The sequence below is a fragment of the Salarias fasciatus genome, chromosome 3 (assembly GCF_902148845.1).
Source record: "Salarias fasciatus chromosome 3, fSalaFa1.1, whole genome shotgun sequence".
Taxonomy (NCBI): domain Eukaryota; kingdom Metazoa; phylum Chordata; class Actinopteri; order Blenniiformes; family Blenniidae; genus Salarias; species Salarias fasciatus.
In genome coordinates, this window is record NC_043747.1 from 29,639,039 (window position 1) to 29,661,029 (window position 21,991).

Sequence of the window (21,991 nt, forward strand, 5' to 3'; positions counted from 1 at the left end):
TCAGAGTTTCTCACATCCTGGTGGATTGACTCTACGAAGTCCTTTCTGCTGCCCCTAGGGGGCGCCGCAACGTCCAGTTCAGACAATCAATTCAGCAGCATCATCTGGTCAAATCTGCTCCAAATAAGTTGAGACTTCTTGAGGGATGTGTTCACACCTCTGACTCAAACTCACACAGAACTTGGAAGCCCCGCCTCCTTCCTGAACCTACTTCCTGCTTGGGAGGAGCTTATGGAATAATTCCACCAGATTCTGATTTTCGAGTTTCCAGAGGCCTCACAGTTCAAGGTTCAGGTCAGTGTCTGCTGTAGAGGTCAAATGAGAGCAACAGAGCTCCAGAGGTCAGAGGTCACAGCAGGCTTCGTGTCTCAGAGAGGCATGAAGCCTCTGATCAGGACTTCTGATGAGAAACAGGTTTCTCAGTCTGTGGACTCTTCCGCCCCCTGCTGGTGATTCAGGAGAACTGCTGCACATAAAGCTTGTTTTTTACTTCTGTTTTACTTCCTTTTTGTTCCTGGAAACACAGATTTTAAATTGATGAGAAAATATTTCCAAATGTAACAGTTGTTTCTTTGATTTTCATATTTTTTCTTTTCATGGAAGCTAAAAAGTTCTTTTGAAAGACAGATAGTGGTGAGAGTAAAGTTACCTCGACTAGTTTCCGTCACATCCGGATGTGCCTCCTCGGAGCCTCCTGAGGAAGGTCACCGGATGTGACCGAAACTAGTGGAGGTAACTTTACTCTCACCACTATCTGTCTTTCAAAACAACTTTTTAGCTTCCAAGTTGAATCGAAGACAGTATGAACCTTTACCAAAAGTTGTTTCTTTTTATTATACATTTTTACATTTTCTAAATAAAGATCTAAAGATTGAAAAAATGTTAAAAATAAGTGGACCAGTGCGTGCCCGTGCACATTCACAGCCTGCAGCTTCTTGTAGATCACGTGACTCAGCAGCCTGGTGTCGTTCAGGGTGTCTTCAGTGAGAATCTAGTGTTTGAATATTCAAGGAGAGACAGAAGGCAGTGGTGTAAGAGGCTCAGAAAGGTGCCGTACTCTCTGCTGCATGAGTCAATCTTTAAAAGACAAACAAAAACGTCATGTTCCAAGAGCACGTAGAGCTGATGAAAGATGATTTAAAGTTAAAGGTTGAAACACACACAGTCAGTTCCAGTTGAAGCAGACTGCTTTGGATGTGAGATCTCGCTGATCAGAGCTGATGAGGAAATGAAGGTTGTTTTCTCAGGGTCTGTTGTTGAGATCTGTCTCTGATGTTCCTGTGAAGAGGACCATGTGGAAACAACCACCTGGAGGGCAGAGGAGCCCGGGACACGACTGATGAGGAGAGGACTGACTGATCTGAGGACAGCGGCCTCTTGAAGGGGACCTGAGAGAAGCTGGACCTGGAACCAAGAAAGACGGAGGACAGACTGGCTGAAGGACGGACTGCAGGAGGCTGAGGTGGAGTGTGTGTGTGTGTGTGTGTGTGTGTGTGTGTGTGTGTGTGTGTGTGTGTGTGTGTGTGTGTGTGTGTGTGTGTGTGTGTGTGTGTGTGTGTGTGTGTAACCACATCCTCACCAGAACATTTCAAAGTTTCCATCTGATGTTTGTCTGAAACCACACAGAGACTCTGAGACCAACGTTTATTCTTCAGCAACAGAAGCTTCAGTTCAAATCCTCCTGATCTCTGAACATGTTTCTCAGCTTTTATCTGGATTTCCTACAAAACCAGTGAAGAAACAGATAATCAGCCAAAAACCAGTCGAACACAGAAACTGGTTGAAAATAAAGTCAGAAAACATTAGAAATAAAAAGCACAGCAGTTTGAGCAGCAAGAGTGAAAAACTTCCAGAAAACAGAAGAAAGCAAATTATACTGAATAAAATAAAATTTTCGGTTTTTTAATATGAGGAGTGACTGTTAAACCACCAGAGAGACGACAGAGAAGAAAACTGAATAAAACTCAATGAAAACCTGTTAAAACTGAATAAAATGAATAAAAAAACATGATCAAAGTCAAATAAAACTTAATAAAAACCAGTTCAAACTCAATTAAAACTCAAGAGAATCCAGTCTGAACTCAGTAGAACTCAGCAGAACTCAGCAGAACTCAGCAGTGTGGAGGTCTGGGTCTGGATGGGTCTGGACTGGGGGGTCACCTCAGGGAGGAGTAGACCACGTCAGGCTCTGGAGGAATCTCTGAAAACACCAACAGGAAATAAACCAAGTGAAACATTGAGACATTTGATTCAGAGTTTGATCCTGAAGAGAAAAAGTAGAACCAGAATCCAGACTTGATTCAAACCAGAATGTTTCCTGTGAAACAGGAAGAAGCAGCAGGAGGCGGCTCCATCTGTGAAAACACTCTGAGAGCAGCTGATACACACTAAAGCACAGGAGCTGCTTCTACTGGACTCTACTGCTGATTCACTCTGACAGGAACATCTGGAAAGACTCTGCTCTGATCCACTGGTCCACACTTTATCTGAGCTCTGGAGCAACAGAACCACAAGCAGGAGAACCAGGGTCAGACTGACAGGAGAACCAGGGTCAGACTGACAGGAGAACCAGGGTCAGACTGACAGGAGAACCAGGGTCAGACTGACAGGAGAACCAGGGTCAGACTGACAGGAGAACCAGGGTCAGACTGACAGTAGAACCAGGGTCAGACTGACAGGAGAACCAGGGTCAGACTGACAGGAGAACCAGGGTCAGACTGACAGGAGAACCAGGGTCAGACTGACAGGAGAACCAGGGTCAGACTGACAGGAGAACCAGGGTCAGACTGACAGGAGAACCAGGGTCAGACTGACAGGAGAACCAGGGTCAGACTGACAGGAGAACCAGGGTCAGACTGACAGGAGAACCAGGGTCAGACTGACAGGAGAACCAGGGTCAGACTGACAGGAGAACCAGGGTCAGACTGACAGCAGAACCAGGGTCAGACTGACAGCAGAACCAGGGTCAGTTCTTACCTGACTTCTCCGCTCAGCTTCGTTTCTCTTTGACGATTTTCTTGAGAAACGTCTGAAAGTGACTTCTGAAAACACTGGATCCACATCTGGAACACAGAACACACAGTCTGTGTGTGTGTGTGTGTGTGTGTGTGTGTGTGTTCTCGTATTTCTATCCTTGTTGGGGCCAAATGTCCCCACAAGGATAGCAAAACGTGGAACGACGTGCCTTGTGGGGACCTTTTTCCGGTCCTAAGTAGGAGAAACAGTGTTTTCTTGACCATGTTGTTGTTACTGAAAAAAGTAAAAGTGCAAAAACATTTCTTTAGGGTTAGGCTTTGTTGTGGTGTGGGTTAGGGTTAGGGTAAGGGTCAGGGTTAGGGGCTAGACATGAATGGGAGTCAATGGACGGTCCCCACGAGGATAGAAATACGAGACTGAGCGTGTGTGTGTGTGTGTGTGTGTGTGTGTGTGTGTGTGTGTGTGTGTGTGTGTGTGTGTGTGTGTGTGTCTGGAGCTCCTACCTCTGCTCCGTCTGACCGGCTGCTGCTGACGCTGCAGGATGTTGACGTCGCTGTAGGTGACTTCAGGTTCTGCTGCCGAGCCTGAACACAGAACGTCCAGAACGTCAACAGTCGTCCGTCTGAAGAGACAAACCTTCAGGAGTCTGCTGCTCACCTTCAGGGTTCCTGCTGCAGAACCGGACCAGCAGGAGAACCAGCAGGAGAACCACAACGAGAGAGGAGAGGGAGATCCACACAGGGAGGAGACGGGAGGAGGAACCAGGAGGAGGATCAGAGGAGGAACCAGGAGGAGGATCAGAGGAGGAACCAGGAGGAGGATCAGAGGAGGAACCAGGAGGAGGATCAGAGGAGGAACCAGGAGGAGGATCAGAGGAGGAACCAGGAGGATCTGAGGAGGAACCAGGAGGAGGATCAGAGGAGGAACCAGGAGGAGGATCAGAGGAGGAACCAGGAGGATCAGAGGAGGAACCAGGAGGAGGATCAGAGGAGGAACCAGGAGGATCTGAGGAGGAACCAGGAGGAGGATCAGAGGAGGAACCAGGAGGAGGATCAGAGGAGGAACCAGGAGGAGGATCAGAGGAGGAACCAGGAGGAGGATCAGAGGAGGAACCAGGAGGATCTGAGGAGGAACCAGGAGGAGGATCAGAGGAGGAACCAGGAGGAGGATCAGAGGAGGAACCAGGAGGATCAGAGGAGGAACCAGGAGGAGGATCTGAGGAGGAACCAGGAGGAGGATCAGAGGAGGAACCAGGAGGAGGATCAGAGGAGGAACCAGGAGGAGGATCAGAGGAGGAACCAGGAGGAGGATCTGTCTTGTGGTTCCCTGAAATCAGTCTCAGTTGAAGGAGGTTCTCAGCAGCAGACCTGCAGCAGGTTCGTCCTCCTCACCTGAGACAGAGATCCAGCTGGGTGGAGACTCTCCAACACCTCTGAAGCTACACCTGTAGAGGCCTTCAGCAGAGCGGGAAACATGGCGGAGGGTCATGTGACCTGTGGACTCGGTCCCGATGGAGACGCCGTCTTTAAAGAACTCAGCTGAGAGGGTGGAGGGAGCGCTGGTTCTACAACCCAGAGGGACGTCCTGTCCCTCCATCACAGGGAGGACTGGACTCTGGAGGACCACTGTATCTGGACACAGAGAGCAGAGTCCAGCATCTGAGACACACACACACACACACACACACACACACACACACACACACACACACACACACACACACACACACACACACACACACTCTTACCAGCTACAGTGATGTTGATGCTGCTTCCAGCTGCTCCCTCTCTGGACTCACACCAGTAAACTCCACTGTCACTGGTCAACATGTAGCTGATTCTACAGGAGGAACCAGCAGGTTCTCCCCACCAGTCTTCACATGAACTCCTCTGTCTCCTGCTGGTCTTCCTCCAAACTGTCCATCCGTCCTCCTCACAGCTCAGAGACACTGAGTCTCCTTGAAGGAACTGAGATCTGCTGGGACTCACAGTCAGTCCTGCTGAGAACGCTGAAACAGGGACCAGAGCTGCTGAGAGAGGAACATCTTCATCTGTCTGGAACGTCTGTGAACCTTCATATCATCAAGAACGTCACTGTGTTCTGTTCACTTCATGCAGTCAATGCATTTTAAGTCTATTCCCCGAAACAGCTTCCTCTGCAGAATATTCTAACAATCTATACAGTGACTCATTTTAGGTCAACAAATTATTTTTGGGGGTGAAATGGCTCTTTCAAAGTAAGACCTTCAAAGTTAAATGGAGGTATTCTGAACCTCCTGTTCTCACAGCGCAGTGCAGAGGGTGAAGATTTTACAAAGCATTCTGGTAATATTGGTATTAACTCAAACAAGAGACTTGGAATAGTTCCAGAGCATTCTGTGACCCACAAAACAGAAATCTGGACAGTCGGGAAACTTAAGGCCAAAATACAAGGAAAAGTACGTTTGGCGTTCATCTTGGATTCCGTCCTGAATCACCACTTTATCTTGAAAGTGACTTCAAAACCCAACTATATTTGAATCCAGCACCTCTTGAAAAAGCAAATCTGTCGGGAACATAACAGCAGCCAGACTCCCTTTCTGCTGCCTCCATGCTGGACAGGACAGGTTAAAAAAAAAAAAACTCATGATAAAAAGTAATGAACCTGGTCACATAGAGCTATTATATGATCAATCACTGAGGAACTGGAGTCAGATTGTAGCAAAAAATACATTTGGCGGCCATTTTGGACGCCATCTTGAATTTACTGATGAACATACAGAGATTATGAAGTAGAATTATCAAACTTCTAATCAATGAATTCTCTGTTCTGGAATAAAATTTGTTCTTCATCAGGTTTACATTAAAATACATCCCAGAATTTCCATCTCGGCCAGGAGCAGTTTATCCATTAAGATGGTGCCAAACATGGCGTTACATTTCCAATTGTAGAAAAAAATAGAGGAAGTGTTTCACTGAACGGCGTCTTAATTTAGAAGGTTGAGGAATCACATGACAAGAATGTTTTGTAAAATCTTCACCTTATAATATCTCAGTTTACCATGGAATCCAACGGGAGACGTTTCTGAGCCCTTATTTTGAAAGAGCCATTTCAATCTGTAAAATTATTTTTTGACCAAAAATGACTCTACCCCATTCCTTCAATGTATTTAAAGTCAATGAACCCGGTATCATGAAAGTCTGAGGCCTGCCATGTTCCACCCCTCATTTCCTCAGACGGCTCATTAAGAAGCAAAGGAATCAAACTGTTCATCTGTTTGAGACCAGCGGCTCACAACACCAGGAGAACATTAAATCTTATATCACCTAAAATAACCATCAGCCTACCAGGCTGCGTCGCCTTGATGCTCAAAAGGCGTTTGACTGCATGAAGTGGAACTTCTTCTGACAGTGGAGGTTTTTGGGTTTCATTCAACGTCTAAAAACTGTGAGAAAACTGTTCATAAAATCCCAAATCATGGATCAGAATCGATGGATGTTGCTCATGTGGAGGAAAATAATGTTGAGGGAAGTGTGGAAAAAGTAGAAATGAAGTATTAGAATAAAATGCAATGTTGTTTCGATCTCTCTCTCTCTCTCTCTCTCTCTCTCTCTCTCTCTCTCTCTCTCTCTCTCTCCAGACACACCCTCTTTATCCTGCAGCTACAATCAGCTGTGGCTGCTCTCACCTGGAGTCCATGCAGGAAAATCATGTTTGCCTCAACACTCATAATTTTTCTGTCTCAACAGAGAGGAAATTATGGTCTATCATGGACTCAGGATTTACCAGATGGACAAAGGACTAATATATATTGATCAAAGGTTTCAGGGACAAACAATGAAATCATTCACTCAACTTCAAAGAGAATTGAACCTCCCAGCACACGACTTTTATAAATTCTTACAACTTCTTACAATCACAGTAATCAGTTCATGATGAAATCAAAGCCTGAACGATCCGTTCCAGGTCGGACTGGGACGAGAGTTTTCTGACCTGAGAGACGCTGAGAGCTGCAGAGTGAGGAGGAGGAAGCAGACTGACCTGGAAGCGTTGCTGTGTAGATGATCAGAGAGGTCAGAGCTGAGGAGGACAGGCAGGTTAGTCAGACCTCCACCCGGCCTGACGGAGCAGACGTGGAGCAGAGAGGAGTGTGTCTCACCCAGCAGACGTCTGTCCTCCATGGTGTCCGCTCTCACAGTCAGCCTGCTGGCCGCTGTTCAACACAGTCATTGAAGCCCGCCCTCTTCCTCTGCTCTGTGGTTTCTCTCCTGAGCTGCTGAGGCCGTCTCTCAGTCTCTGTCTTCATGTGAGGACAGAGGACAGACGGGCCGTGCTGCAGGGTCCCCGGTTTGATCCCCAGCAGCCTCTGCTGGTTTTCAACCTGTTTTCAAACCCAGAAATAGAGAATCAGAAAAGCCACCAGGGTCCAGGACCCACCGAGGCCGGCGTGAGGGGGGAGGGCGGCGCTTCACGCTGCACAGGCCCTCAGGGTGTTGTGGGCCCCTCGTGGTTCACACCAACTGTTGCTTTGTGTTTCTCTCTGGGGACTCGGACCACCGATGTGGTTGATCTGGTCTCCATGGCAACATCAGCTCGCTTCTGCTCTGGTGGAGCAGAGTGACGAGGATCCAGGTGACTGAGGAGACTCTCTCATGTTGGTCTGGGGGGACGAGACGGTCACTGCTCTGAAGCCTGAAGTCCAGGAGGGAAACTCAGACCGAACTTTGTTCTTGGACTGAAGGGGTTCAACCTGGAAACGGTCTTGGAAGTGGTCCAGGTGCCGGACCGGACCATGTTAGACCTCCTTGGTCCAGTCTCCAGACTGTGACTGAAGGAACAGGATGCTCATTCTGAAAGCGACTTCCTGTCCCAGCCAGGCCTCCACCTCCGGTGGAGACAAAGGAAGCCAACGCTGAAGTGCAGAAAAGCTGTAATTATGGGACAATTCCAGCAGGGGGCGATGGTGATGGTTTAAAAAAGAGCTCGAGATGCATTAGAACCCTTTAGAATCCATTGAGAAATGCTGAATTTCACAGTGAAATCATTGATTTCAGGAGTTAAAGTTCAGCATAAATCAGCCAATCACAGCTCCTCCTCTGTCCACGTGATGCAGTCATGTGACAGGCTGGACCAATCACATTACATCAGGTTCACAGTGCTCAGTATGGATATTTCCTGTTGGAAGCTTCATGACCACAGAGGCCCTTATAAATACAGATTGATTTGTTTTGGGTTTTTTTGTTTTTGCTTTTTTTTTTTTTTTGTTTTTCCACATTTTTTCAATCTTTTGATCTTTATTTAATTCTGAAATTTAAAAAAAAACACAAACCAAACAGGATAAAAACAGAAACAGTATCAAAATAAATTAAACAACAGTTACGTCGAAACATTTTGTGGTCAATTTAAAATCTGTATTTCCAGGAATAAAGAAGTAAAACAGAAGTAAAAACAAGCTTTATGTGCAGCAGTTCCCTGAATCACCAGCAGGGGGCGGAAGAGTCCACAGACTGAGAAACATGTTTCTCATCACAGTCAACAGCAGGTCCAGTTTTTAAAGATCCAACATGAGAATATTTTCTAAAGTGGAGGAGAGGAGAGTCAGGAGAGACTCCAGGCTGATTCTCAGAGTGAACCTGACTCAACTTTATATCTGGTTCTGGATCAAAGTGTCCGTCTCTGAATTAAAGAACATAGTGGTTCTCCTCCAGGTGAAGTCTATTGTCTCATCACTGTTTATGGCAGAGAGACAGTTTGTTCTTCACCTGAGATGATTTTCTGGACTGGAGCTGAGAAGAAACAGACAAAAAAAGACGTTTTAGTGTCTCGTATCACATTAAATCTGATAATATTCACCATTTGTGATTGGAATTTGACAAAATGTGGAAAAGTTGAATGGAATCAATCATTATCACAGTTGTTCCCATTTATTGAAACAAACTAAATTCAAAGCAACATGGACAAACCTCTGAACTGCTTGGCATCTGCTCACAACAGAACGGTGTTTCTCATTCATTTCATCAAACTGAAAATGTCTCAGTTCGTGTCTCAGTGTCGCAGACCATCTGTGAAAATGATCAAGAACAGTTAGCCTTCAGCTATCAGAGTTAGCATATATTTGGCACAGTTTGTAAAAGAATAGATTAGAGCTGGGATTTCTGGCTCTTTGAAGGGAGTCGGCTCCTGAGGAGCCGTTCATTTGAAAGAGCCGTTCAAAAGACTGGCTCCCTGACGAACGTCACGTGGCTGTATTAGACACATCAGCCTCATTAGTGTGGAGTCAATCCGTTACTTTCTGACAACTGACACGGTTACTGTCAGTTATGAGTTGTTATCTGGTGCTTTAATTTGTTCACTGACAGATTTAAGATATTTTTTTCTGATACACATTACATTGTGGCTTACCTTGCACTTTGTCCCCAGAAAAGAGCTTCAAAATGCTGCTACGTGTCCTTGAACTGAGCATTGTGTGTGTTTGTGTGTGTGTGTGTGTGTGTGTGTGTGTGTGTGTGTGTGTGTGTGTGTGTGTTTTCCATTGCCATAACCTCTGATAAAGCGATAAATACGGTGTTGCAAATCAACTGGTTTCCTTTTTAACTGGTGACTGACTTCCTTTAGCACTTCCTGCTGCTGCTGCTGGTAGCAGCAGATGTTGAAATCAGACTCATAAAAGGTCGGATACGGCTTTTTAGAGAGATAGATAGGATATTATATGTCAAACGAAAGATTTATGGCCCCCAATAAACCCCTCCCCTTGCCATTTGTCCACCATTTGTCCAGCGTATGTCCAGTGCGCATTTGTCCTCCCCCCCCCCCCCCCCCCCCCCACTTCCTTCCGTCTGAGGTCTTTTGAAGTTTTTACGACGGGTTAGGTGTTGACACATCTGAAAGGATGAGAAGGAGTCAGACAGTCGGTTAGAGGGGGTGAATTTATATTGTACCCGGAGATGGCGGAGAAACGTGTTATGAAGAGGTTATATTACAAGCCGAGTCATCCTGGTAGTTTCGGCGGGGTAGAAAGAAAGAAAGTCAGGGTGGAAGATGTGAAAGACTTTTTATCATCTCAAGACTCCTATACTCTGCATAAACCGGCTAGGATACATTTTCCAAGGAACAGAGTTTTTGTTACAAGACCTCTCAAACAGTTTCAGGCAGACCTTTGCGATAGGAAGACGGGCTCACCTTTGAGCGTGGTTGAAAGATTTAACCGAACGCTAAAGACTAGAATTTCACTGCTAAGAACACTAGACGGTACGTGGAAGTCCTACCAGACTTAGTAAAAAGCTATAACAACACTCACCACAGCAGTATAAAAATGCGCCCGGCTGATGTGACTAAGGGCCTTCAAGTGTTTCACAATTTGTACGGTACACCTACACCACGAGACAAGAGAAAAAAAATAAATAAAGACAGGATTTAAGGTCGGCGATGTTGTCAGAATATCCAAGTTGCGAGGGGTCTTCGATAAAAAAAAAAAAATACGAACAGAGTTTCACGGATGAAGTATTTACGGTGTCAGAATGCATTCTGCGTACTCCGCGTGTATAAGATTATGACGGCGAAGTGATCGAAGGTTCATTCTGTGAGCCGGAGCTGCAGAAAGGGAAAAAAGACTCATTAACATTTAACTCATTAACATTTCTCAATCATACAATTTTCAAACAGTCTGTTAGATATTACATTTTACTACAAACAGATATGTCCGGGTGTCTGTAGCACTTTAGGTGGTTATATGACCTTTTTAAAGCTCTCCAGAGGTGAACCTAAAAATTATGATCTAAACAAGAAACTCAGGTTTCATCTTAACATGTAAAGCAAATAATCAAAAGTGTTACTATTTGTGACCTGAAGATAACCAAATCTGCTCCTAACTTGAAATTTTAAGTTACTGCTCTCAAAACTCTGAAACATGTCGTGTCCTTTGTGATAAGCATCGTGAAATTCTCTGATATTTCCCAGTTAACGTGATCACTGGAAAACCTTCACATCCACCCAAGTTCTAATATATAGATCTGAAAATACAACTCAAAAGGAAGGAAGGTTTTTAAAAAAGTGTATAAAATACAAGAAAAGGTATAAATGAATAGTAAAATCATTCAAAGACAGAGTCTCATTCTAAATATTCAAAATAAAGCCACACAAACTTAATCAGGAAGCGTAGACACGCGCTTGAATAAAAACAGAATAACTGGTTGATAATTTTCACAAACTCAAATTCAATTTTCTGTATAAGAGACAATAATGATGTTGTCGATGTACGCCAAACAAAACCGAGTCAGCAGGTCATGTCAGCTTTGAAAGCTGCTGTCTCACAGCTGCAGCGTCGACGGTTGGACTGTCCGAAAAAAACACAAACAACGTTAAACTTGTAAAGCGATATTGTTGGTCACAGAAGGTGAAACTAAACAAATCCTATGTATTCCTGTGTACAGCAGAACACAAATACACAACTGTGTACCATTTCACTCTGGCTGCTACTGATACTAAGATAGCATTAACATCTGGTACAACCGGAGTTAAAGGAATGACGCTGAAATTTATTTATTTTTCCTGTGCAAATCTGTACTTCTTTGTTCCTGGTTTCAAAAATGGGGTTTATTGGTGTGGTGTTTGGAGACAGACATGACACTCTGCGGTTCAGCAATGATTGAACCACTGGTCTGATCCCCAGTTCTTTTTCCTTTGATAAGAGATACTGTTCAACTCAAACAGGATATTTCACATAGTTAATTGTTGCTTGATAAGGTTCCACAGCCAGCAATCCTACATGATTTTCTTCCCCTTTCTAACAAATCCACAGAAACATTACCAAAGAACAAAATATGACAACCCCTTGTAAGAACAGCATTATATAAGAACAAAGAAAGAACAAAATAAAGTGCTTAGTTTAAGAAACAAATACAATTATCAGCTTTACATACCTTTTTCCTGTAGCAATTTCTTTTCTGATCAGTCTCAACCAGCTGCACAAGAAACAGAATTTCAACTCAATATACATTTTGTCACTCTTTTTCTACTCTGACAGACAGTAATGCGCACAGCTTTACACACTCCGTGCTGCAGTTTGCACCACTGTTTTACATGATTTGCAAATACAGATTTTCTTCCCCTTTCTAACAAATCCACAGAAACATTACCAAAGAACAAAATATGACAACCCCTTGTAAGAGCAGCATTATATAAGAACAAAGAAAGAACAAAATAAAGTGCTTAGTTTAAGAAACAAATACAATCATCAGCTTTACATACCTTTTCATGTAGCAATTTCTTTTCTGAACAGTCTCAACCAGCTGCACAAGAAACAGAATTTCAACTCAATATACATTTTCTCACTCTTTTTCTACTCTGACAGACAGTAATCACTCCGTACTGCAGTTTGCTCCACTGTTTTAGGTGGTGAAAAAGATTAGTTGTGCGTCAACTCTTGCCTGTATCTTGTTTAAAGCACTCCCTACATATAACGTGACTCTGTTGCCCATCTGATACTTTAAAACTGAACCATCTCTGAATTACTGAGCCACTGTTTTTCTGTTTTACTGAATGGGGTTTTTATTGGGGTGTTGTTTGGAGACACACAATGACTCCCTGTTTCAGCAGTGTTTGAACCACTGGTCTGATCACCATTTCTTTTTCCATTTGATCATGGATACTGTTTTAACAAACAGGATATTCTGCATAGTTAATTGTTGCTTGATAAGGTTCCATATCCAGCAGTCCTACATGATCTGCGTGCTGTGTCCACAATCTAGATGGAACAGACGCTCAAACTGACGGAGGTTGCAACAACACATCCAGCTGAATGAACTTCTGCTTTCATTGTATTTTGCAGGATTTTAATGAACAAAAATGCAAAGTGTCCTCATCATACGACCAAACAATAACATTTTAGTTGCTATCTTCATCATCTGGTTGTCTATGGAGAAACTGGTAACAAATGTCAAGCATTTTAGTCCCAGTGATCACTTGTAACTGCACTTTGAAGTTTTTACGATGGGTTAGGTGTTGAGGAGATGAGCAGGAGCAAGACAGACGGATAGAGGGGGTGAATTTATATTGTACTGAGAAAAGCGTGCCATGAAGAAAGTTAGGGTGGAAGATGTGAAAGATTTTTTTATCATCTGAAGACACCTATACTCTGCATAAACCGGCCAGGGTACATTTTCCAAGGAACAGAGTTTTTGTTACGAGACCTCTCAAACAGTTTCAGGCAGACCTTTGCGATAGGAAGACGGGCTCACCTTTCCTCCTCTCCTCTCTTTCATCCTCTGGTTGTCTATGAAGAAACTGGTAAGAAATGTCAAGCATTTTAGCTACTGTCCCAATGATCATTTGTAACTGCACCGATGAATGGTTCAATGTTTCCGTGCACATCTTTTAATAATAACATCAGTCCCTCTGGAGAGAGACAAACAGTATTTGTGGACTTTGTCCGAGAATGGTTTATCTACTGGTCTGCTTGATAGGACGCTAATATTCCCTCTATTGTGAACAGTCAAGTCACCACATCAACATTTAGAAAAACAGAGGCTGCTTTTTGCCAAACAGTGAAATACTGTCCTACCGTCTGATGTATGTTTGGAATGTTTTACTGTTACTCACTCTGGAGCACAAATTCTATATCATCTTAATTTTGATAGCATATCTTTTCCTAATATTGAAAACATTTCTAAATCACAAACACATGTTGAAATTTCCAGCCATCTCTCTCGACCGGTAACAGTTTTGACAGCGGTTCTCTTGGTGGGACACCAGAAATGCTGACAGCTTGAACAGTGTCATTACTTCATGGACAGTATATCTCCTGTTGACGAATAAAGAGAAAAAATACACCTACATTTATGAGAAACTTTTTTGGTTTCCCTTTAATGTTTAAACAAGTCTTTGGTATTTTCTACCGCTGTATTTGAAACTTGTGCCTGAATAACCATCATCATTATTATTATTTGATCACCGTCAGCGTCCCAGTTCTGTCGGCCTCTTCATTGTGTAGAAGTTTTTCTCCACAGAAAGGAAAGTGCTCTCTGTTCTGGTGTAATGTTTGTCTTTGGTACTTGTTGAGTTTTGGCCTTGATTCAACACTTGTGGCACTCCGGTGGGTCTAGCTACTTTAGCTTCATCTCTATTTTTTTTCCTTTGCTCACAGTCTCTGATCATTGAGGTTTCTTCACCCTTGCCAGTGTTTGATCATTAGTATTATTATAATAACCCCGGCCCCTAAATCGTCGTTGATTTGGTCTCATCCTGTCTCGTCCTCATCCTCTGAAGCCTGGTAGTGTTGATACAAACGGTCTATACTCTCCCAGAGTTGTGTACAGCATGAATCTTAGCTTTTTTTTTTTTTTTAATTTATTTGCAAACAATCCAGTAGCATCTAATTCTCTAGTCCTTTTTTAGTAATTCCACAGGACTCAATGAAAACACGTCAGGGGTTGCTAATTCTTTAAAGTATCAGCATCCTGTGTTCACAGTCCATTAATGATCATTGACACAAAGAAAGGTTCAGCTTTATGCGGCACTTTTAATTTTACCATTTCTTTCCAACATTGAAGAAATCTTTCTGCATATTCAGACACCTGTTCATCAGTCCGTTTCTTACAGTGAAGTTCTCGTGTTATCACATCTGCTAAAGTAAGAAGCTTTTCCATAACTTTGTCATGTATCGTTCACCATAAAGTCCACTCATTAGAGAACAGGAATTCCAGAGCAGTTTCTCAGCATGATCTATTTGCACAGGGGGGTTACTGACTCCATCGTAAGAATAAAGATTTGCTTCACTAAGGAGCAGGAAATGGTTGTAGTACAGGCCTGCAAGAATGCCCCGGAATACAACTGGCCCCAACAAACAGCAACACGGGTCGATACTCAGACGCTTTAAAGAACATTCTATGAGAAGACACGGAACGAGGGAATCTAATCTAACTTATTTCTTTCATCCGTTTGTCAACTTCTCTGATTGACCTGACCGTACTAAATACACATTGGGAAAAAACTCTGTGGAAAACCACAAAAGCGTCAACTGACGCAAACAAATGGCTTTAGCACCTCTGCATGGTGAGGCTGTAAGGCCTTATTTGTACTCACTTCCAGAATCAGCACCTGTAGCGAGCTTCAAACACTCACAGCCAGACTGAGCGTCTCTACAGGCCTGATGTGCTTCTCACCTCCAGAGAATCATTGTCAGCGTCCAAGTTCCTTCAACTTCCTTAAATCAGACACAAAATACGCGTCTCTCTGCTTTTCTTCACCTAGACAGGACGCCACACTGTCAAATGACTTCCTCAGATCAGAACACACACACACACACACACACACACACACACACACACACACCCTCCCCCATGCTGACTCAGTGGAGGTGGGGGAAAGGAGAAAAAAATAAAAACGCTGAAGTCCTGTGGGCCCTCCTCTCGCCCTCCCTATAGAAGGGGCTCCCTATAGAAGGGTCTCTATTTAAACGCGTCGTTAAATACATCAAGCCCGTGTTGGATCACTCCAATTAACAAATACAGAGTTCGGAAGAAAAAGAAAAATGGCTCAGGAAAGAATTCACATACCGATCATCCGGGACACACCGATCATGGTGTACGAAGAGACGCCGATCATCCCGAATGCGCCCAAGAAGCATGTGATGCACCTGCTCCGGACTCAGCTCCGTCCATTGGAATCGTTGAAGGAAGAATGGCCGCTGAAACCGTACGGGCGGCGCGGTGCATGGGGCTACGTATTCAAATATACGACGGGGGAGCTTTGCCTCTATCAGCGAGGCGAGGGTGAAAAGCAGGGAGCTGTACCTTCCATAGCGATGCTGAACTCCAACGACTGGGGTGTGCTGTATCACATGATTGTTCGACATTTTCGGGCAAACCCTGATGAAGGTGGCGCGAAGCCCGTCGATCCAACGCTGACACCAGGTCGGCCTCTGAAGCGTGAGTCCGTGGAGGGTGATGCACAAACAGGGTCTCCTTCTTGGAAAAAAAAAGTGCTTTACAGCATTGCGTGGCAGTCCAGAGCGGGTGTTTCAGGCACTATGTGCTTTCGCGCCTGCATTTGTTGCTACGAAGGGAAAAAAGGCTCGGAGGAGTTTTTTTTGGAGACCTTTAACACCAGCTGCGGAGTATTCCACACATTGCTAAATGTCCCGCTGGTCGCATGGAAGGAAAGGTTTGGAGGACCGGACGATAAAATCGGCTCACTTTTTCGCAGCTGCTGCTACTGGAAAGACCTTCTAGCGGTTAAAAAAAACCTGTTTCCTTCGGCCTCCATTCAATCCTCCAGCTTTTAGTTCACCACGTCCACAATCCTACCAGTTTTTCTGCTTAACCCCACCCCCCGGACCTTCCTGCCACCCGTACACATTATAAAGACTGCGATCGATCATTCCACATCAAGAAGATATGGAGAACATCAGGAGTATCCGTAGAACCAGCTCTCGCGTCCTCATCGATCCGCTGTGGAGCAGAACTCCGTTGGTGGAGTACCCGATCAACATGTTTGCGGATGAATCGTCGAATTTGATCTCCCCGGACCCTGACTCTCAGCCGGGTCCCTCTCGATCGCTGTACACCATTCCCGAGACCTGCGACCCGGATCCAGGGTCCCTGGGAGATGACGAGGATCGAAGCAGGGAGGTGAGCGCTGGTTCTACGGATACTCCTGATGTTCTCCATATCTTCTTGATGTGGAATGATCGATCGCAGTCTTTATAATGTGTACGGGTGGCAGGAAGGTCCGGGGGGTGGGGTTAAGCAGAAAAACTGGTAGGATTGTGGACGTGGTGAACTAAAAGCTGGAGGATTGAATGGAGGCCGAAGGAAACAGGTTTTTTTTAACCGCTAGAAGGTCTTTCCAGTAGCAGCAGCTGCGAAAAAGTGAGCCGATTTTATCGTCCGGTCCTCCAAACCTTTCCTTCCATGCGACCAGCGGGACATTTAGCAATGTGTGGAATACGCCGCAGCTGGTGTTAAAGGTCTCCAAAAAAAACTCCTCCGAGCCTTTTTTCCCTTCGTAGCAACAAATGCAGGCGCGAAAGCACATAGTGCCTGAAACACCCGCTCTGGACTGCCACGCAATGCTGTAAAGCACTTTTTTTTTCCAAGAAGGAGACCCTGTTTGTGCATCACCCTCCACGGACTCACGCTTCAGAGGCCGACCTGGTGTCAGCGTTGGATCGACGGGCTTCGCGCCACCTTCATCAGGGTTTGCCCAAAAATGTCGAACAATCATGTGATACAGCACACCCCAGTCGTTGGAGTTCAGCATCGCTATGGAAGGTACAGCTCCCTGCTTTTCACCCTCGCCTCGCTGATAGAGGCAAAGCTCCCCCGTCGTATATTTGAATACGTAGCCCCATGCACCGCGCCGCCCGTACGGTTTCAGCGGCCATTCTTCCTTCAACGATTCCAATGGACGGAGCTGAGTCCGGAGCAGGTGCATCACATGCTTCTTGGGCGCATTCGGGATGATCGGCGTCTCTTCGTACACCATGATCGGTGTGTCCCGGATGATCGGTATGTGAATTCTTTCCTGAGCCATTTTTCTTTTTCTTCCGAACTCTGTATTTGTTAATTGGAGTGATCCAACACGGGCTTGATGTATTTAACGACGCGTTTAAATAGAGACCCTTCTATAGGGAGCCCCTTCTATAGGGAGGGCGAGAGGAGGGCCCACAGGACTTCAGCGTTTTTATTTTTTTCTCCTTTCCCCCACCTCCACTGAGTCAGCATGGGGGAGGGTGTGTGTGTGTGTGTGTGTGTGTGTGTGTGTGTTCTGATCTGAGGAAGTCATTTGACAGTGTGGCGTCCTGTCTAGGTGAAGAAAAGCAGAGAGACGCGTATTTTGTGTCTGATTTAAGGAAGTTGAAGGAACTTGGACGCTGACAATGATTCTCTGGAGGTGAGAAGCACATCAGGCCTGTAGAGACGCTCAGTCTGGCTGTGAGTGTTTGAAGCTCGCTACAGGTGCTGATTCTGGAAGTGAGCACAAATAAGGCCTTACAGCCTCACCATGCAGAGGTGCTAAAGTCATTTGTTTGCGTCAGTTGACACTTTTGTGGTTTTCCACAGAGTTTTTTCCCAATGTGTATTTAGTACGGTCAGGTCAATCAGAGAAGTTGACAAACGGATGAAAGAAATAAGTTAGATTAGATTCCCTCGTTCCGTGTCTTCTCATAGAATGTTCTTTAAAGCGTCTGAGTATCGACCCGTGTTGCTGTTTGTTGGGGCCAGTTGTATTCCGGGGCATTCTTGCAGGCCTGTACTACAACCATTTCCTGCTCCTTAGTGAAGCAAATCTTTATTCTTACGATGGAGTCAGTAACCCCCCTGTGCAAATAGATCATGCTGAGAAACTGCTCTGGAATTCCTGTTCTCAAATGAGTGGACTTTATGGTGAACGATACATGACAAAGTTATGGAAAAGCTTCTTACTTTAGCAGATGTGATAACACGAGAACTTCACTGTAAGAAACGGACTGATGAACAGGTGTCTGAATATGCAGAAAGATTTCTTCAATGTTGGAAAGAAATGGTAAAATTAAAAGTGCCGCATAAAGCTGAACCTTTCTTTGTGTCAATGATCATTAATGGACTGTGAACACAGGATGCTGATACTTTAAAGAATTAGCAGCCCCAGACGTGTTTTCATTGAGTCCTGTGGAATTACGGAAAAGGAATAGAGAATTAGATGCAACTGGATTGTTTGCAAATCAAAAAAAAAATCTAAGATTTGTGCTGTACAATACACAACTCTGGGAGAGTATAGACCGTTTGTATCAACACTACCAGGCTTCAGAGGATGAGGACGAGACAGGATGAGACCAAATCAACGACGATTTAGGGGCCGAGGTTATTATAATAATACTAATGATCAAACACTGGCAAGGGGGAAGAAACCTCAATGATCAGAGACTGTGAGCAAAGGAAAAAAAAAAGAGATGAAGCTAAAGTAGCTAGACCCTCCGGAGTGCCACAAGTGTTGAATCAAGGCCAAAACTCAACAAGTACCAAAGACAAACATTACACCAGAACAGAGAGCAGTTTCCTTTCTGTGGAGAAAAACTTCTACACAATGAAGCGGCCGACAGAACTGGTACGCTGACGGTGATCAAATAATAATAATAATGATGGTTATTCAGGCACAAGTTTCAAATACAGCGGTAGAAAATACCAAAGATTTGTTTAAACATTAAAGGGAAACCAAAAAAGTTTCTCGGAAATGTAGGTGCATTTCTCTCTTGTATTCATCAACAGGAGATATACTGTCCATGAAGTAATGACACTGTTCAAACTGTCAGCATTTCTGGTGTCACAAAGAGAACCGCTGTCAGAACTGTTATCGGTCCAGAGAGATGGCTGGAAATTTCAACATGTGTTTGTGATTTAGAAATGTTTTCATTTTTAGGAAAAAGATATGCTATCAAAATTAAGATTATATAGAATTTGTGCTCCAGAGTGAGTAACAGTAAAACATTCCAAACATACATCAGACGGTAGGCCAATATTTCCCTGTTTGGCAGAAAGCAGCCTCTGTTTTTCTAAATGTTGATGTGGTGACTTGACTGTTCACAATAGAGGGAATCAGAACATTAGCATCCTGTCAAGCAGACCAGTAGATAAACCATTCTCAGACAGAGTAGAAAGTCTACAAATACTGTTTGTCTCTCTCCAGAGGGACTGATGTTATTATTAAAAGATGTGCACGGAAACATTGAACCATCCATCGGTGCAGTTACAAATGATCATTGGGACAGTAGCTAAAATGCTTGACATTTGTTACCAGTTTCTTCATAGACAACCAGAGGATGAAAGAGAGGAGAGGAGGAAAGGTGAGCCCGTCTTCCTATCGCAAAGGTCTGCCTGAAACTGTTTGAGAGGTCTTGTAACAAAAACTCTGTTCCTTGGAAAATGTACCCTGGCCGGTTTATGCAGAGTACAGGTGTCTTCAGATGATAAAAAAATCTTTCACATCTTCCACCCTGACTTTCTTCATGGCACGCTTTTCTCAGTACAATATAAATTCATCCCCTCTATCCGTCTGTCTTGCTCCTACTCATCTCCTCAACACCTAATCCATCGTAAAAACTTCAAAGTGCAGTTACAAATGATCACTGGGACCAAAATGCTTGACATTTGTTACCAGTTTCTTCATAGACAACCAGATGATGAAGATAGCAACTAAAATGTTATTGTTTGGCCGTATGATGAGGACACTTTGCATTTTTGTTCATTAAAATCCTGCAAAATACAACGAAAGCAGAGGTTCATTCAGCTGGATGTGTTGTTACAACCTCAGTCAGTTTGAACGTCTGTTCCATCTAAATTATGGACGCAGCACGCAAATCATGTAGGACTGCTGGATATGGAACCTTATCAAGCAACAATTAACTATGCAGAATATCCTGTTTGTTAAAACAGTATCCCTGATCAGAGGAAAAAGAAATGGTGATCAGACCAGTGGTTCAATCAATGCTGAAACGAGGAGTCATTGTGCCATGTGTGTCCCAAACAACACCCCAATAAAAATCCCATTCAGTAAAAGAAAAAAAAACACTGGCTCAGTAATTCAGAGATGGTTCAGTTTTAAAGTATCAGACGAGCTACAGAGTCACGTTATATGTAGGGAGTGCTATAAACAAGATACAGGCAAGAGCTGACGCACAACAAATCTTTACACCACCTAAAACAGCGGCGCAAACTGCAGCACGGAGTGTGTGAAACTGCGTGCATTACTGTCTGTCAGAGTAGAAAAAGAGTAAGAAAATGTATATTGAGTTGAAATTCTGTTTCTTGTGCAACTGGTTGAGACTGTTCAGAAGAGAGATTGCTACAGGAAAAGGTATGTAAAGCTGATGTTTATATTTGTTTCTTAAACTAAGCACTTTATTTTGTTCTTTCTTTGTTCTGATATAAATGCTGCCCTTACATGGGCTTGTCATATTTGGTTCTTTGGTAATGTTTCTGTGGATTTGTTAGAAAGGAGAAGAAAATCTGTATTTGCAAATCATGTAGGATTGCTGGCTGTGGAACCTTATCAAGCAACAATTAACGATGTGAAATATCCTGTTTGTGTTAAACAGTATCTCTTATCAAAGGAAAAAGAACTGGGGATCAGACCAGTGGTTCAATCATTGCTGAACCGAAGAGTGTCATGTCTGTCTCCAAACACCACACCAAGAAATCCCGTTTTTGAAACCAGGAACAAAGAAGTACAGATTTGCACAGGAAAAATAAATAAATTTCAGCGTCATTCCTTTAACTCCGGTTGTACCAGATGTTAATGCTATCTTAGTATCAATACCAGCCAGAGCGAAATGGTACACAGTTGTGTATTTGTATTCTGCTGTACACAGGAATACATAGGATTTGTTTAGTTTCACCTTCTGTGACCAACAATATTGCTTTACAAGATTAACGTTGTTTTTTTTTCAGACAGTCCAACCGTCGACGCTGCAGCTGTGAGACAGCAGCTTTCAGAGCTGACATGACCTGCTGACTCGGTTTTGTTTGGCGTACATCGACAACATCATTATTGTCTCTTATACAGAAAATTGAATTTGAGTTTGTGAAAATTATCAACCAGTTATTCTGTTTTTTATTCAAGTGCGTGTCTATGCTTCCTGATTAAGTTTGTGTGGCTTTATTTAGAATATTTAGAATGAGACTCTGTCTTTGAATGATTTTACTATTCATTTATACCTTTTCTTGTATTTTATACACTTTTTTAAAAATCTTCCCTCCTTTTGAGTTGTATTTTCAGATCTATATATTAGAACTTGGGTGGATGTGAAGGTTTTCCAGTGATCACGTTAACTGGGAATTATCAGAGAATTTCACGATGCTTATCACAAAGGACACGACATGTTTCAGAGTTTTGAGAGCAGTAACTTAAAATTTCAAGTTAGGAGCAGATTTGGTTATCTTCAGGTCACAAATAGTAACACTTTTGATTATTTGCTTTCTATATTAAGATGAAACCTGAGTTTCTTGTTTGGATCATAATTTTAGGTTCACCTCTGGAGAGCTTTAAAAAGGTCATATAACCA

The 21,991-nt window shown here is 43.7% G+C and overlaps 1 protein-coding gene across 5 annotated transcripts; it reads right to left on the reverse strand.

Annotated features, from left to right (window-relative positions):
- Nucleotides 1-1,685: 1,685 nt before the first annotated feature.
- Nucleotides 1,686-7,262, reverse strand: LOC115409257 (uncharacterized). Of its 5 annotated transcripts, XM_030120376.1 has the most exons (8): nt 7,115-7,259; nt 6,997-7,035; nt 4,724-5,005; nt 4,368-4,607; nt 3,634-3,647; nt 3,480-3,560; nt 2,977-3,062; nt 1,686-2,200 (listed from the first exon to the last, which is right to left on the reverse strand). In XM_030120376.1, exons 1-8 carry the CDS (start codon nt 7,134-7,136, stop codon nt 2,182-2,184), a joined length of 783 nt encoding a protein of 260 aa, XP_029976236.1. In that variant the 5' UTR covers nt 7,137-7,259; the 3' UTR covers nt 1,686-2,181. The 5 variants fall into 5 exon arrangements, with proteins under 5 accessions (XP_029976236.1, XP_029976228.1, XP_029976243.1 ...); XM_030120368.1 differs by lacking the exon at nt 3,634-3,647 and having other exon boundaries at nt 4,368-4,609; nt 4,729-5,005; nt 7,115-7,262; XM_030120383.1 differs by lacking the exon at nt 3,634-3,647 and having other exon boundaries at nt 4,724-4,984.
- Between the last annotated feature and the right edge of the window lie 14,729 nt (nt 7,263-21,991).